Raw genomic sequence first — 16,896 nt, forward strand, 5'->3', positions numbered from 1 at the left:
AATCCTTACCTTAGTTGAACTTAAATGATGTATTCTGTCACTAGAATAGCTTTGGGGTATTGGAGGGTCAGGATAGTCATCTACACCTTTTGATGGATTCTTTTTGATGACTTCTACATAGGAGACAGGGAAGATGCCTTGTTTGTTGGTTCCTGGTATTTTACCTTCATACCAGTTTTGATCAACTCGCTTAAGAAGAATTACTCTGTCTCCCTGAAATGCATTATGAAAATGAGTTATCAGCACATACATTGAAAGTTAATTTTGTAAATAGCAGCTATTATTTTAACACATAATAGTATCTTCCCAACAGTGCTGCTTCTCATCAGTCTTGAGCATCATCTCCATTTTCCCATTTTTCCTCCCTTTGATAACAGCCATATATAAAACTACCATCCCAGCAAAATGAGGGGTTAGGCATGGACTATGAATGCTGTTCTTTTATCTGAGAGGAATCTCAAGTAGTCCTTTCCTCTTGCCTGGGAGATTACCATTAACATTTTCCTTTAGAACATAACCTGTTTTAATTGTTGGCCAAACCACTAGCTAATGCCCAAACTATAGTATGCATTGACTTCTATGCCCATTTTTTTTTTAAGAGTGATAAAAGTTAACCAATGAAATCCATGCAAGTGCTTTGTTATCAGTAAAATTTGAGTAAGTGAAGGTAGAAAACTAAAAAGTATGAGTCTGTTGAAAATATGAGAGAAATGAGCATTTTTCCTATGTAAAATGGGCAGAACCTCACTGTTCTTAGAAGCTGTAGAAATTGGAATGGGAAACATCAACCTTATATTCAAACCTTTTACTTTATGAGCTCCACCCTTCCACCCTTCTTTGGTTTACATGATGTTCTTTTCACCATGTCTTTCTGAAACAAGTCCTTGCCCATTACTTTTGCATTCTTTCGGGTTTCTTTAATTTTGTTTCTGTAGTTGACATGTGGAGGTCACTAAAATTGTCTTTCGTGAGATGGAACAAAGGAAAACCAGTGCAAATAAACTTTCCAAACAAACAAAAATTGGGCTGCCAAGATTATGATCACCACAATAAACACAAAAGCTAATTTTAGAAAGAAATAAGACATCGAATTATCCCCAACCTCTAATTTATCTATGTTCCTATTCCTGGGGTTTTTTTAGACCTCTCTGACTTTTACAAATTTCAAATGAATAAAAAACACCCATTATTTTCAGTAGTGCTGGATTAGGCTGTAGGTCAGCACAAACACCTCTATCCTTACTTTTTTGTTCAAAAGAAAAACAAATCACTGAAAAGCTTCTATCATCTCTAATTCTTAAAAAAAAAAAAGAAAAAAAAAAGTGAGGGGCAGAACTTCCCAGTGGATGAGAAGTAACCACTACTTACAACTAAGTATTTAATATCTGCAATAATAAAGTTTCTCTACAGTATTAATATTCCAGTGTCTAACAAACTTCAGAAATTAAACAGTTATTTTTTTCCTGTGCAATTCAGTATAGCCAATTGGATATGTACAGCAAAGATAGCAGAACATTATAAACAAATAGCTGTTATTAAATAAAATATTTACATTCACAAAAATATCTCTGAGGCTTTTATCTTCTGTAACTTTCTATTTATTCTGCATTAAAATCCTTACTATAATAACAGAGACAGCCAGGAATAATTTAAAAAATAATAGACAATTGAAGTGAAAACTCAAAATTTAGCTGGACAGTTAGCAGCTGATTGCATGTGCTACTCTGCTACAGTCCAAATTAAAGGCAAAACACATTTACAATATTTGCAGATAGCTGAGACAGACTACAAGGCAACAAGCTATTATGTTAGAGTTTCCTACCATGGCATTGCTTTGTGCATTGCAAATCTTGAATGCAGAGTGCACAAAGCACAGTATTTACCTATATATTGATTCTGTGTAGCAGGAGGCATTATAATGGTATTTTGATGGAAGATAGTTCTCAACTGTACCTTTCTAAGTGATAATTCCACATTTGTGTCTGCACTGAAATTATATTTGGCAACAGCTTCTCCAATCTCTCCAATCTGTGCAGGGGGAGGTGGCCTGGCAGGCTGTGCTTTTTCTGGGGGAGAAAGTTTCTAAGGAAAAAGAAAAACCAGATTTTCATCATTCTCATGTGGTTTGTGGACCTATTACCCGAATTAATTAAAAGAATTAAAACAAAGAACAAACCTCAACATAAGAAATTGGGAATATTCCAACTCTTCCATGGTGCTCACCCTCATACCAGTTTTGATCAATTTTCCTGAGGATATAGACAGTATCTCCTTTCTTAAAGGACAGCTCTCTGTAACAAATTTATTTATATCAGATGTTTATAGCTTTACATTTAACTCTTCTCCCTGCATGGTTCCTGAGATATTTACAGTTTGAAACTGAAACAGAATGTAACAACTAAACATTTGAAGAAAAACTGTCACAGCTGTGGTACATTTATCAGCGATCATAACATATAAAATCAAATGACTTGCATTTATGAATTCCATGCAGTATCTAAAGGTTACAAAGGCCTGTCCTACATTGTGATTTCAAGGATGCATTGCTAGTTACCACCAGAGAACTTAGTATGATGCGTGTATGCAAGTATGATGTCTTTTGGATCACCTGTTTAAGTACTGCTTTTTTGACAGAGGGGTACTTGCTGTGTTCTGTATGAATTCAGTAGGGAGACCACAGAGTGTATTCCACATTTTCATGGCTTATCACTACCTTTCTGCAGCATAACAGCTTGGTGTGCTTCTGCTCTATGCATTTTTTCTTTTGTAACAGCTATTCAGAAGCAGGAAGGACACGGGATTATGTTCTCACCATTTCTCAGTATCAAAGACTGTGAATTGTTAAATGCTGGATACCAAAAAAGGGACTTTTTAACATCATTAAGAATATTTTCAGGTCCCGGCTTGGGACATCTTTGCTGTATCATCCATTCGGTTTTTCAAGAGCTAATGTTCTCTGGTAATGCTAAGACTGCTCTGGTAATTTCAGTTGTGAGTTTTGTCCTGACACAGCTAATGTAATTCTAGTGCCAGTGTTTGGTCATATCTAAAGATTGTTTAAATGTCTTGAATCACTGGAACAATAGCAGAAATGAATTGTAGACATTTTACTTTGACTGTCTCATATCCTAAATCAGTGGTTCCCAATCTTTTGTTATGGACCACTGCTTTTTGTGTTGGTATGTGGCATGTCACATCCTGCAGAAAGCCTGTGTATGTTAAGACAGACAGGAAGAGGCTGAAGCATCATACAGACTTTTGATAAACTCATTATCTATGACAGTAGTTTAAGCAATTTACCCTCTGTCACCTAAACAAAGAGCATTCCGTGTGTGTCGTTCACAACCTGTGCTCTAGAAGGCTGAAGATGCACAGCTATTCATGTGTTCAAACAGATACAATGGAGAATATAATCATTTAAGATGATTTCATTACAAAGTAACTTCTCACACAGTTTGCTAGTGCAGGGACTACTGTGACAGCAAGCAGGGTTCTCATATCCGTGGCACTTGCTGTTGAAACTGGCTTGAACACCACTTTGGTGGTAGAAAGTGTTTGCTTGCTTGAATTATGAATTCTTGAATGAACAAAAGTCTAGTACTTACTTAGAAGTTTGAGCTTTAAAGTCATATACAGCTCTAGCTGGCAGTTTCTGAAAAACAGGTGAAGTGATTAATACATTCAGGTAGTATTACTGTATGATAAATATGTTTCAATTTTTAAAAGGTGACCAAGATCCAAAAAGAAAAGGATGAGCTTTACAGTGCTTCTTGAGGAAATAGGCAATGAAATATATGTCTTTCTTTTTTAAGGCAATTAGGTGTTTGGGACTTGGTGTTCTAAAACCAGAAATAGCAAAATTTTAATGCAGAATACTTTGCAACTTGGTGTTTAAGAGAAGTACCAAAGTAAATTAAAAAAGTTAACTATGTCAATGTGGCTTGTAGGCAACTAGATCTCTAGGTACAACATAAATACACATACTTAATATTCTGCAGTATTTTAGGTGCCTTTAAAGTAAACTTGTTATCTGTAGACTAATTTCAATTGCAATGATGCATGATATTTATATATATATACATATCCTCTGACAGCTGGAAATGGATGGAATATTTTTAATTTCTATAATTACATTCATAGTTTTAAGAAAGCACAGGACTGGAGGTGATCTGAGTCATCTGTCTAGCTCTCTTACTATCACAGGCAATCACATGATAACATTTCTTTCATACATTTATCAAGTTCTGTCACCAAGTACATGTTAACTCAATGGTGTTTCAAAAAAAAACCCCTGTAAAACAGCCCTAACTCTTCTCACCTACGTGGCTGACACACTTTCACTGTTTTCAAAGCTGTAATGAAAATGTGAACTGTCCCAATAATGAAAATATGATCTGACCCAACAGCTTTACTCATGGACTGTCTGCATCTGTCAAGCAGCCAGCAGCAAATACTTCAGAGGAAGTGAAAAGCAGAACCACATGAGGGCATTTGTTGAAGTGATTTAGTCTTGCTCTGCAAGTACTTGCACAGATAAGATCACCCCATTCTAATAAATGCCTCTCCAGGATGTACTAGTGACTAGTATAAGCTGGATATGCTGTTTCTGAGAGATACTATTTGTCATAATGTAAAGGTGCACATCTTTTTAAGACAGGAATAAAAAGGGACACTTGTAAATTTTACATTTTACCTTCGTTCCAGGCCAGGTGTTCTTGACTTGGTTCTCTCTCTTCTTGCCATTTTAAGACTAGCAAATCTAGCACACATACAGAATTGTCTTTACTATAATAAAAAGTCCCTGAAGTTATTATAGGGATCCTGTCAACTTGAATTTTGCCATACTAATACAATTTTCCATTACAGATCTCCTTCAAATAAGATAGCCTAAATTTAAAAGCATTTTTCTGTTCCTTGCTGTTATTAAAAACAGTCTCTTAGACAGGAGGGGATATTCATATCAACATATGATTCATATCAACTGTAGCTAAGCCCTATTCAGTCTTTCCTGATTTTGGTACAGCTGGTATTGTAACTATTAAAGCACATAACAGAAAAAGTGGATATTAAAAGAACAGTGGAGCTGTTTAAATACAAAACACTTTGAAATGTACAAAACATACTGGAAATAGAGATGCCTTTTCTCTTTAACATTTTTAAACCTTTTAAAATTATCTTAAAAATGGCCTGTAATTTAAGTATTTTATGTATTTTCAAATTGAAAGATGACTTTCCATGTCACAAGATTCTTTAAAAGAAACATACAATATGGCTCCTATGGAACTATGGAACTCATATGGAACAATATGGGGATGGAACTTTTTTTAGATCATATTTTGTAATGAGAAATCTTTTTTAAAAAATCAGAATTTTAATCAAATTGCAGCAATAGAAGCACATCAGTGTGGTATAAATGGCTCTGAATTCGGTTCTAACCTTACCACCATTTATCAAGGTATATAGCCCAGAGCAAAATCTTATATATTAGCAATTAAAATATAGTAATCTTTTATGTTGTTTGGAGAGCTTTTATCGTTCTAGACCCATAAGCATTCTTAAGATACAGAATAATATACTTTATTTTTCAATATGTACTTTTCAGTGATGCTTTGTGTTACTTTAAAGGTGGTATGCCTGCTTCCATTTCCTCCTCCAAAGCACTGCTACAAGCAATCAGTACCTAATTAAAATCACCAATTGCTACAGATGTTAAAGACTCCTCTTAGGATAACTGGTTTCATCTAATCCACTGACAGCAGTGGTTTGCCTTCCAAACAAAAATAACAGTGAAATATAGATCTTTTGTATCAGTTTTGAAACTATCAAGTTAGGTTCTTTGTGAAATACTTTGGGTTTCTGAAGAGCCTTTCCCCAGTCAAATCTGTTATTTTTCTCTGTTCCAAACACATACTCCAGTCAGTTTTGACAGAGCTGATGAATAACTGGTGAATTTGTGTCCATGTCTATTTAATAATGAACAGAAGAATACAGCTTATCTTACAAAGCTTGATATTATTTTAATTTCTTGAGCTACCAATCTCCTTAATGAAAAAAGAAGATGTTCCTTTGGTCTCAATAATTATATAGTCTTAAAACCAAGACAAATCTTGTCTCAAATATGTTACCATTTTTCCATATGGATATTGCTGTGTTTATTCTTGTCTCACTACCTCTTTGTCTGTAGTTCCTCTTCTCTCCCTTGGAGTACATCGTCCCACATCAGTGAAAGCAGAAGAATAGCTTCCAGGAGACTCCTGGTCTACTGAAAACAGAAATTATGTGAAACTACAATAAACAAAACCATTTAAATCTGGGATGCTGCTTGCTTTCATTTGGGGGGGGTGAAAAGATATTGAAATCTATTGTTTTACATTGAATAGAAAGAAAAGCGTGTGGTATGATGGTAAAGAGCACCTTTAAAGAAAAAAACAAAAACAACTAACTTTAAGTAAAGGCTAAGGCTGTCCTCTGATCCAGAGCAGAAGGAACTCTATGACTGAGGATCAAGTGAGTGTCTTTATGCCTCACTGTGAAAAGGGATGCTGCCCTGCTGGGCCAAGTGGAAGGCATGACAGCAGTACTCAGACTCCATCAGGTTGCAGGACATTGTTTCGGAATGCCAGCAATGGAAACACAGAATTACATGCACAGCACATGATTCAAGCACGCTTCAATGAGAAAATGTGAAGAAACATTGTTTCCTCCTAAGTGATCTAAGATGCATTTCTACTTTACCAGGGGCACATGTTAGGCAGCACAAGGGAATTTAAAAGGATGTTACTTGATAAAAACAACTCTGTCTTAAGAGATGGAATACAAATCATACTAGTCACCAATCTATGTGGCAGACTTTTCTAAAGCACAGTTTACCAATGTTTATTACAGGATGGTGAATATTTTCTCATGTTTTGGTAAGGATAAAATCAAAATCTTATACACTCTATAGCTCTGCAAGTTGCAAATGTGTAAAGAGAACAATTTAATGAACTGCCTCTTAACTTCTGAGAAGTACTGTTTTAGTCTCCTGCTACCACAGTGGCACTTTCTAGTGGAAACATGATTTATATTTGTCTTCCTTTGACTTCACTCCCACAATCTGTTATACATTTCTAAAGAAATACAAGTGGAACAAAGAAAAGAACTGAAAGCATCTCATCCATTCTAATTGGTTGTTGGGTAGGCCACAAAAACTTGAGGCTATTGATAAATACAATGGAGGTAAAGAGATAATTTTATTATTTATGCCATTGGTTGTAAGCATGTCATTCCCAATAAGTATATCATAGTCCCAGTTCTGGACAGCTTTTTTGATATGGCATGTGTTCCTGAATGAGGATGTACACCTATGCTTAAACCTGAAGATACAACAAATGACTCCAAACACATCTATTTTTTTTCCCCTAAATTTCTAGCAGTAAGAGAAGGATATTGGAAAGGACTGAAAATGCAGAAGCTTTAGGACAAAAAAATCTGCTCCTTTTCTCCACAGCTCCTTATGCAGTCAATACTGGTAGTTTTCAGTCATCTGCTATGACCTTCAGGTCTCTGTGTGGCTGTTAAGAGATGCACACACATCCAGCAAAAAATGAAAACTTGATTAGAAGTAGAGCTCAGGCATGACTGGTGCTGATGGAACTAATGGAATATTCTGCTTTACTCATTCTCCATGCTACTTTAGGGATATTAATGTTGACAGAGTGTGTTGCTTTCCTCATGCCAGGCTCCTTCCTAGCTGCAACAGCTATTAGAAACCCACATTTACTTTACACTATGGATTTCCTTGTTTTCACAGACTGGAAAATTCTCATTTAGCTACTACAATATGTGAAAAACATATTTTTCAACAACTTCAGTCTCATCATGTAGTACTGTCTGCCAGGGTTAATTATGATCAGGCCTCAATTATGACTAATTCAATTCTGAACTGTGTTTTATAGCTGTTTTTTTTACCAAAGTTTCTATTCTAAATATGCCTATTACAACTAGTTCACAAAATATGGTAACAGCTTCAATTCTAATTTCTCTTGAAATACATATTTATTATTGTGCTACTTGCAAAAGTTACACAAAAATATGTGAGAATAAGGATAAGTTGAGTCTGATCAAACATTGCATAATTTCTATATTAAAGACATTCTCACATTCATTTGGGATTTCAAGAATATATTTTTACTATTTTTTTCTTTTTTTGATTAAAACAAAAGAAAAATCGAAAAAAAAGAGGCAGAGCAACAAACAACTCAAAGCAGTAACTTTAAAAACAGATTGATCATACTTATCCTGACAATTTCATTCATGTTTTGATTATTGAGAAATTCCCTTCTAAGAAGACAGGAAATTTCTCAAAATTTCACAGACACTTTGAAAATCTATGGAAAGAATTAGTTTTGCTGCCACAGAAATTGGAAATTGTTTGAATAGTGGAAATGGAAACTTCCTATAATGACCTTAATATCTATTCACAAAAAGTAACACAAAGTAGTGAACTCATAAGAAAACAGAATCGACTTTCTATGATACTGGCAGAATTAAAAGCATTTTTATCACTTAAATTTAACAAAATTATATAGTAAAATACATTTTAGATTCAACATTTTTTTTTCTTAGTGATAAAGAAAGGGTTATCTGCATATTGATTTTAGTTTGACCAGCATCATATGATGCATGAATTCACTGCTTAGTAACATCATTATAATTTATAGAACTAATTTAGTTTCAATTAGTTGAAATGCACTGCTACTTCAGTTGTCCTGGTTACTGTATTTTGTGAATAGACAGCAAATTTATCCATCCTCAACACCTATGTGAAAATTATATCCTTCACTAAGAATTTTGCGGGATGAAAGCTTCTTATAGACGACACAAAGTGGAATGAGAAAGGGTGGGAAACACAGGGAGTAAGGTTGAATAAGTCAATCACAAGGACAGAGGAAGAAAGTTAATCCACCTTGGAAACACAGTGCACTATCATTGTTGTTAGTTGCATCCATGTCTGGAAAAGAGGCACTAAGAGGTAATCTTCCACAATCATTCTGGTACAGTGGGCAATGGATAGCACCATCTTGAGGCAGTGGATGAAAAGGCTGGTGCGTGGGACTCTTTTTCAGAGCTTTAAGAGATGAATTCCTTTCTGGAATGTCTGGAAGCAGCTCAGTAATAAGTCTGTGTAATATACTGTTGTCGGGCAAGCTTCCCCGCCTTTTTTCAGCTTTGATTTGGTCACAGATGTCTTTAAGTGCAGAATCTAGTGCTTCAAACACAGATGACTTGCATTTTTTCTTTTCAGTTTGTTTTTTAGGAGCTGCACTTTTTTTCCTCCGGAAAGGCACTGGACTGACGAGGAATGCTATCTTAGACAGGCCGGATTCTGCTTCCTGTCTCCTTGGATCTTCAGTGGTTTCCTGCTTAGCCCTTTCATGTTTTAGCATGGTGGTGAAGCGGGTATAGGAGGCTGGACATCGCCCTTTGCAGGAGCTGATGAGATGCCTGTGGTGGTGGTGATGGTGGTGGTGGTGATGGCCTGATCCATAAAAGCTTTCAGATGAAGCGAAGGAAAAGTGATCAAAGTCACTTTCACTACAAAAGGATGAACCCTCTATCTGGATAAAGTCACTGAGATCAGAAACCACCCCGTCTTGATCGCTGTCTGAAAAATCTATATGTGATCGTTGTGGCTCATCACTGGTCACTTCAATATGAATTGGCACCAGGGTTTTAGACTTGTAGCTCCGTTGTACCTGAGAGGGATGTCTGACTGGAGTTTCTTCTTCCAGCAGGGATTCGATAGAAAATCGCCTTTTTGGACACAAGCCATTTCTAGGAGGCTCTAAGGTAACTGTTGACAACATGTCATCACCGAGGTTCGGCATTGATTTTGACTTCTGAATTAACTTTTCAAATTCAGATATTCTGGTTGGCACCATGTCTCTGGGCACCTCCTCAGTAGACGACTCTCTCCAGCCTTGAAGAATACCTTTGTGCTGTTCTTTTTCATATTGCAGTATTCTGGACTTGACAGAACAAATCACCTCCGAATTCATCAAGTCCTTGCGATTGATGCGGTGCATCTTTTTGTACATCTTCAGGAAACCTGGAGCATCGTGCGCAGATCTGTGACGAACTCTTGACCTACCACTACCACGGCTCTCGGCGTATGGGGAGTTCCAGTTCATTGAGCAAATTTCTTTGGAGTCCTCCTCACATAACAGAGAGCCCATGCTTTCAGCCTTGGCCTGTGCATCGGGATAGCTATCATGATCATCTGTCAACAGGTCATCACAGCTACGAGATTTCCTCTTTGGAGAAGCAGCTTCCTCTGTGCTACTCCAGACTTCTGCATTTTGGCGAGTCATTTGCCAGCCATTCTTGTAGCTGGTTGCCCTTCTTGAATCATTTGGAACAGCTAAATGTTGCCTGTAAGTGCTACAGTAATCTAATTCATTTGAGGTGTTGTGGTTGTGCACTGAGTAACTTAAAAGGGATGGATATACTTTGCTAATATCCCCACCTTTATAATCCATAGAGCAGCATGGTAAAAAAGAGACATTGCCAGAAATTAAAAGATTCAGAAAGTTGGAATTAGCATCAGTAAGTATTAGAAAGATTAGAAAAGAGATAGCAATTAGTGCATCTATCAGCTTAGGTCAGTACATAGTTTGTTACAGCCTAGGACTGCAGAGCTAATAACTAAGTTATTTTACACCTGCAAAAATGCACTCATGATAATTTAAACAACAAAAAGAATTCCTTATTAGTTATGGAGATGTTATCTCCTCTACAACCCTTGCCATCAAAGCAACATAAGAAACCAAGCATTAGTTGGGGATTAATTGGGATTTTTAAGCAGGTCAACAGACAATAAAAGCTGCAAAGGATTTAAAGATGAAGCCACACCACAAACCTAGACCTCAGGGTAATACTGACTTTTCTAACAGGGCATTCTGAAAAAGTTGTTTATGGTTTTTAACCTGTATAATACCCAGAATTCACAGCATCCACATATTCTGAGATAGTTAAAATGAAGATAAATCTTTGTATCAGATCAAATAGGAAATTTCTCCATGTCATTCACAGGTAGCCTGCTCCTTCCCTGTGTGGTAGCACTGAAGGGAGCAGTGTTTTGTACAGCTTATGCAGGGCAGAACAAGGTAGCTAAGGAAGGGCTACACAAGTGTAAAGGAAGGTGTATCAGTTTACTGAGCCTAACCACAATGCAAAAGTAAAAATAACCCTTAGATTGACTTCCATAACAAAGGCCTGAGTTTTGAAGCTTTAAGACATATTTTTAAGTGCATGGTAGATCTAGAAGACACTACAAGACAAATTTGAAACGGTGGTGGTCTTTCATAATTGCACTGAACTTTCAAAAATAGTTTCAAGTGGGAACATTCAGTTCAGGAAGGATGCTTCAAACAGCTCAGTCTGCTTTCTAAACAAAAAATGGAATCTAGATCTGAAACTGAAACACTTGAGTTCAAAATTCATGGTGATCAAACAGTTTATAATGTGCTCCTTCTTTAACAAATTGGTTTATTTCAAGAAAAATTGACATTCTACAGGGGTCATAATGCTGGGAGAGAACAGTGGCACCTTCTGAAAGCTAATTGGCTGTGCAAGATATTCTTAATGGAAGGATTTTCAAACACAGGAAGTGTTGAAGGCACGCTTAGTGCCACCAATAGGTGGTGGAGTCAAAGGCACGTGCAGGCAAGTGGAATCTCTTAATTTTTACTGCCTGGCCTGGTAAGCCAAATGGATGAGTTATTCCACTTTTAAAATTACTGCTGTAACACCTTAATGTTTTAAATGTTTAAAATACATTTGCTTTTCAACCACCTCACTCTCAATGTTCCTCACTGCTTTTCTTTGACACCTTCTGTTGCAGTCTGAATAATATGTTCTTTTCACTGAGAATTTACTGTTACAGAGGTTTACTGATTAGTATAGCTACAAAATAGAGCAAATAAGAGAATAATAAAAATAATAATTTGAACAGAAGGAAACATACTATATTCAATATTATTCTATATATTACTTCCATTTTATATTTTACTGGAAGCATTTTTGTCTTTCTCGAAAAACCCATCCAAACTTCCAAATCCAAAAGAACAACTGACTCTGTGATCTCTTCCCTGGAGAGATGTGGAAAACAGTAACAGGATGGTGAGTTACTTGCCAAAAATCAGCTAATTAGATTGCATCAGCTGTACTAAATACTTCCAAGGATTTAGAAAGTAAAAAATCAGACTATGGATGCCTTCTTGATTAAATTAGGTCCTGATAACTATGGATGTTTTCTTGATTACCTATTGATTAGGTCCTGATAACTGACAGTTAAGACATCAGCTATGGATTTAAAAGGTCTACTATCCTGGACACACACTTTAATCTTACAGGTTATTTGTCTCAATTTACTTTCTCAATATAATAAAAGTAGTTTTAAAATCACAATAATCTAGTAAGAGAGTAGTAGAGTTAATAAAATATTGTGGTAGAATTCATAGTCTTCTTTTAGCCAATTCTCTTTTGTTAGAACAAGCAGTTGAAACTGGTAAATCCTTGTTACAAATGCAGCTTTCCAGTTTAAAATTACCCCTATAAGAATGAACAAGTCAGGAAAGGCCCAAAGCTGTTGCTTCACATCACATCCCCCAGGGACACGCACCAGGGCAGCTGCTACAACAGATAGTGCAACACACCCTCAGCACTTTTCTGCTGACTGACGAGGTCTCACCTTTAGCTCGTGATGGAGAAGAAGGAGATGAGCTAGTTAAAGGCTTCCTAAGGGTGGAACATGAGCCCTGTGTGTCTGTCGGGCCCAGGTTAGGTCTGTTGGCGTTCTGATCACTGTGTGCCCTCTGGTGACTCACTGCAGGCTCTGACTTCCTTCGCTTTCTGTAGTCACTCGCAGTACTTGCAGAACTACAGAAAAAAGCAGTATCAGTAGCAGCCTGACTCTGAGATCAGAATTCAGGAATTTAAGAAGTAAGGATGTAATTATATTATTGGTTTGTAGATTAAAAAATGCCAAAATAAATAGATGAAAAACACATAAAGAGAAGAAGCACTGGTCTCACATATCTTACAGCCTATTTTCCAGCGAAAATATTAATTTGTTTTTAACCTGATTGTTTTAAAGTTGTACACAACATTACTATGCCATTTTCCTTGAAATAAATGCATTGAGTTCTTTCAGACTATTTTTTGGAACTAGAGTTTAGGTGCAAAGATATGAAAAGGATAGAGACTGAGAACAGTCAAGGCATCATGCTTAGGAAAACAGCACTGAATACACTGCAGGCAGTAAGGGTAAAGAATAAATTACTGCTGTTGAAGAGAAGCTCAGGGATGTTAGTGAAAGGACCCAGAACACAGTGTGGTGGTTAATTTAAATGCAAACACTAAGTCCTTGTAAAACTAAAATAAAATCTACACATCAGTATCAAAATCAACTCTCCAAGCATCTAATTTGCCAGTAGCTCACAAGGTGAATGTTAAGATCTGACACTACACAAAATCTGCTGGTGTCAGGTCCTAAAGAAGACCCCCAGGCTGGATAATCTGTGTCTGCTGAAGTAGAGATAGTACTTCTTACCTGGAGGGCCTGTCCAGGCCTCTGTCTGTTGAATAGTGATGATATAAGGAAGCCTGTGAAAACAAACACATGGATTGTTATGTTTGTATTTGAAAAAAGAATGACAATTTCTGTTTATCATGTTTGATGACTCCTTGTTACTTGTGGCAAATCCTATTACAACAGCCCACGATAACTGACATCCTGAGTACTCCATCACAGACACAGCAACATTTCATGAGAAGAAATTATGCAGCTTTTAAAAAGCATCACTAGATTTCATTACCTATTCTACTTCAGTAATATTTTTCCTTTAAAGCACTGCTAAATAATGATCCCAAATCATGCTTTTCTATATACTTTTCAAAACCAGACACAGAACAGCTGAAACAAATTTTTACTATAAAAACAGAAAAATCTGAGAATTATTCCTTTATGTACAGGTGAGGTCTGCAAAGCTTCTCTTCATCCCTCAGTTACTCACCAAAATCCTACAATCAATAATAGACAGAAACTTTTGTCAATCCCATGACGTTTGTGGTGAGCAACTGGCCTTATATACCTTATAATCCTGGTAAGAACAGTTCTCACCACAGAAAATTAGTCATTGCTTATGGAGTTACAGATGTAGCTACTGCATGAACACTGGGAGATGGAACTTCCACAACTCTAATATTAATTACAAAGTCAGCCTTAAATGACTACTGATTTTAAATCAACCATTTCAGGCCTTCAGTCAGAATTAAGTAATTTTACAATTCTGATACCCAGGTATGAATCTAGAATGAACTTCAAGGTTCCTGGGGTATTTCTTCTCAGGTACAAAGCAGTCAGATTCAAGAATTGAACTTCTTTCAAGTTCCTGCCATGTCATTTCAGCTTTCCATAATCCAATGGACTAGAAGTAGAACTATCATAAAGGTTTCTAAGGTGCAGAAAATACCTTTTCCCTTTCCAGAGAGCCTTCTTGGCTTTTTCCTCCATGGAAAAATCTTTGTCCTGAAGGACTGCCAAAGTAATGGCACTCATGGGCTGTACAAGTTGTTTCTTTTGTTGGATTGTTTTTTTCCCCAGCGATTTAATTTGCAAGTTCATGAACAGAACTTCACCCAGATCTGTTAACTGACTCTTAGGTACATCTCCAGAAGTCACCAGTAGTCTTAGAATATTTGGGAACAGATTTTTTAGGACTGTGGGGTGGGGAGAGCCACACAAACATGCCACAATGTGAAACAAATGTTATCTAAAACTTGAGCTAAGATAATTCCAAATGTTCACATAGTTCATATTTTCAAGTTTTTCTTTACACCCTCTGAAGGCTTAAAAGTACTTTGTGACAATTCTCCCATCACTCTCCAAATGCAATGATTTTAAGATACAGATCCAATACTACGAGGTCTGCCTGCAATAAAACCATAGAAGCCAGACACAGTGTTGCTCACACCAACAGCCAGTATAACCACAGTAAGCAAAGGCCTCTGGTCTGTGTGCTTCCCTACACTACCCATAAAACACACATTCAGCCTGTCCTGGAAAACACCTGAGTCACATTTCAAAACTGGCCACAACCATCTTCCTCCTCTTGACCAGTCCCTGCCACGGTCTGCAACCAGCCAGGAAGGAAACTCAGGACCACAGGGGATCTCTCAGAGCTGTTGCACAAGGTGGTGCCAACCCTGCAGATAAATAAATTGTCACTGTGGATTCTTTTGTGCAGATGCCAACCACTTCACTTGCTACCACTGACCACCTGGGAGCTGACAGTGGCCAAATGGCCCTGAGGCAGTGACTGCTTCCCACCACCTGTAGTAGCTCCACGCCTGTACAGACCATGATGTCACTCCCAAGGGTGGAGCAGATCCTCACTGTCTCCTATGGAAGGCTATGGGATCACACAATGGAAATCACACCAGAGGGAAATTCCTTACCCACAGCATTCCCCAGGCTACACACAGATGGCTAGAAGTGAAGTGCCTGTCATGCCAAAATTGACTGCTGGGTTACTGGCTTTCACTCCTCATCCTTAAGATTCTTTTATCACCTTGAATGCAACTTGTCCTTTTATCCTTTATTTGATGTTGGCTTTGAAGTTTTTTCTCTATGACAGATCCTGTATGCTGCCCATCTACAACACTAATTTTTATTACACTAATTTTTATTACAGGCATATGTTATTGTTCACAGAATGTTGGAGTTTATACCTTCTCTCCACAGACAGAGCTTCATTGATGTGACATATAGAGGAAAGGTGAAAGTAAACACTGGGTGTGGTTGTTTTTTACTCCTTGTTTTACTGTTTGCAGCTGTCCTGTCATCTCTTGGGCGTTTATTGACCTACTTTTAGATGGCCCAACTGAACACATCTCTCCCATCTCCAAAAATAATTAGCCATCTTCCACAATATGAATACTGCTCTATATGAATAAAGGCAACTTGATAAAAAATTAAATATTGGAGAGCACAACTCCAAACTACCAAATAAAATCTTTTTGGAATACTTTGATTCAGTCATACTAAAAATTATATATATATTTAGAATTAGGCCAGCATTTTAGCTGTTTTCATGCATCAAGACTTTAATGCTGACTAAAAATGGAGCTAGGGAAAGAAGGCAAAAGTAAAAGGAAAATAACAAATAGCTTGTTTGCATGATGGTTATAATACTTGATCAAGCTATTTTGAATAGTCTCCCCCTCCAGAGAAGTATTAAGTTGCTGTCATTTTTGAACATGATTTATCATATTTAAAGATTATTAAAATTTCAAAATTAAAGAGAGGACGTCTTTGTAAATTAATCAAAGAGAAAATCAGTGTTACTTTATAGCCATTTTACCCAGACCTACTGAACACAGAAACATTTCAAAGTCATGTTAGGGCTTTTAAATTGCCTTCCTTGATATATTGAAAACCAACAGGAATTAGAAAAGGCCTAGAAGCTTTTTCTTTCAGAGAACTGGGCCCAAATTTCACAACTACGAGGTTTTTCTAGATATATAGAGAGCTTAAAATCAAACCAGGGTAAATTGCAAACAGTTAACAATTTAAGACCACAATTTGAGTTTAACTTCTGGAGAAACTAGAGAAGATGACAGTGAATCACAAATATGGATGAAGTAAAGCTGCCATATGAAGCAAAGTTGCCAGTAGAGGATTCACTGACTTTTGCCCTAATGCTGTAAAAATGAGGAGGGAGTGGAGAAGGAATGAAAACCTGAATCTCTCCCACTCAGAGTAGGGCAATGTCAGCCCACTACCTGATCTTGATTAATTTTATTTGGAGTACTGACAGCAACTGTCAATCCTGAGTTATAAATTACAAAACT

General features: G+C 36.8%; 1 protein-coding gene across 19 annotated transcripts in view; it reads right to left on the reverse strand.

The window, feature by feature from the left end:
- SORBS2 (sorbin and SH3 domain containing 2) overlaps positions 1-16,896 on the reverse strand; it is a 145,806-nt gene that overhangs the window by 16,673 nt on the left and 112,237 nt on the right. For 14 of the 19 annotated variants that reach the window (XR_009486243.1, XM_059844653.1, XM_059844654.1 and 11 more), the window contains 7 exons: positions 13,595-13,647; positions 12,734-12,921; positions 6,171-6,262; positions 3,606-3,652; positions 2,177-2,291; positions 1,954-2,082; positions 10-213 (listed from right to left, as the gene is read on the reverse strand). Coding sequence is in view for 18 of the 19 variants with exons in the window: in XM_059844653.1 (XP_059700636.1) it covers positions 10-213; positions 1,954-2,082; positions 2,177-2,291; positions 3,606-3,652; positions 6,171-6,262; positions 12,734-12,921; positions 13,595-13,647 (828 nt within the window). In the remaining variant the exon portion in view is untranslated. Of the gene's footprint in view, positions 1-9; positions 214-1,953; positions 2,083-2,176; positions 2,292-3,605; positions 3,653-6,170; positions 6,263-8,947; positions 10,508-12,733; positions 12,922-13,594; positions 13,648-16,896 lie in introns of all 19 variants that reach the window. The other 5 variants (XM_059844651.1, XM_059844666.1, XM_059844667.1 and 2 more) reach the window with 2 other exon arrangements.

Source organism: Haemorhous mexicanus, chromosome 4 (assembly GCF_027477595.1).
Source record: "Haemorhous mexicanus isolate bHaeMex1 chromosome 4, bHaeMex1.pri, whole genome shotgun sequence".
Classification (NCBI taxonomy): Eukaryota; Metazoa; Chordata; class Aves; order Passeriformes; family Fringillidae; genus Haemorhous; species Haemorhous mexicanus.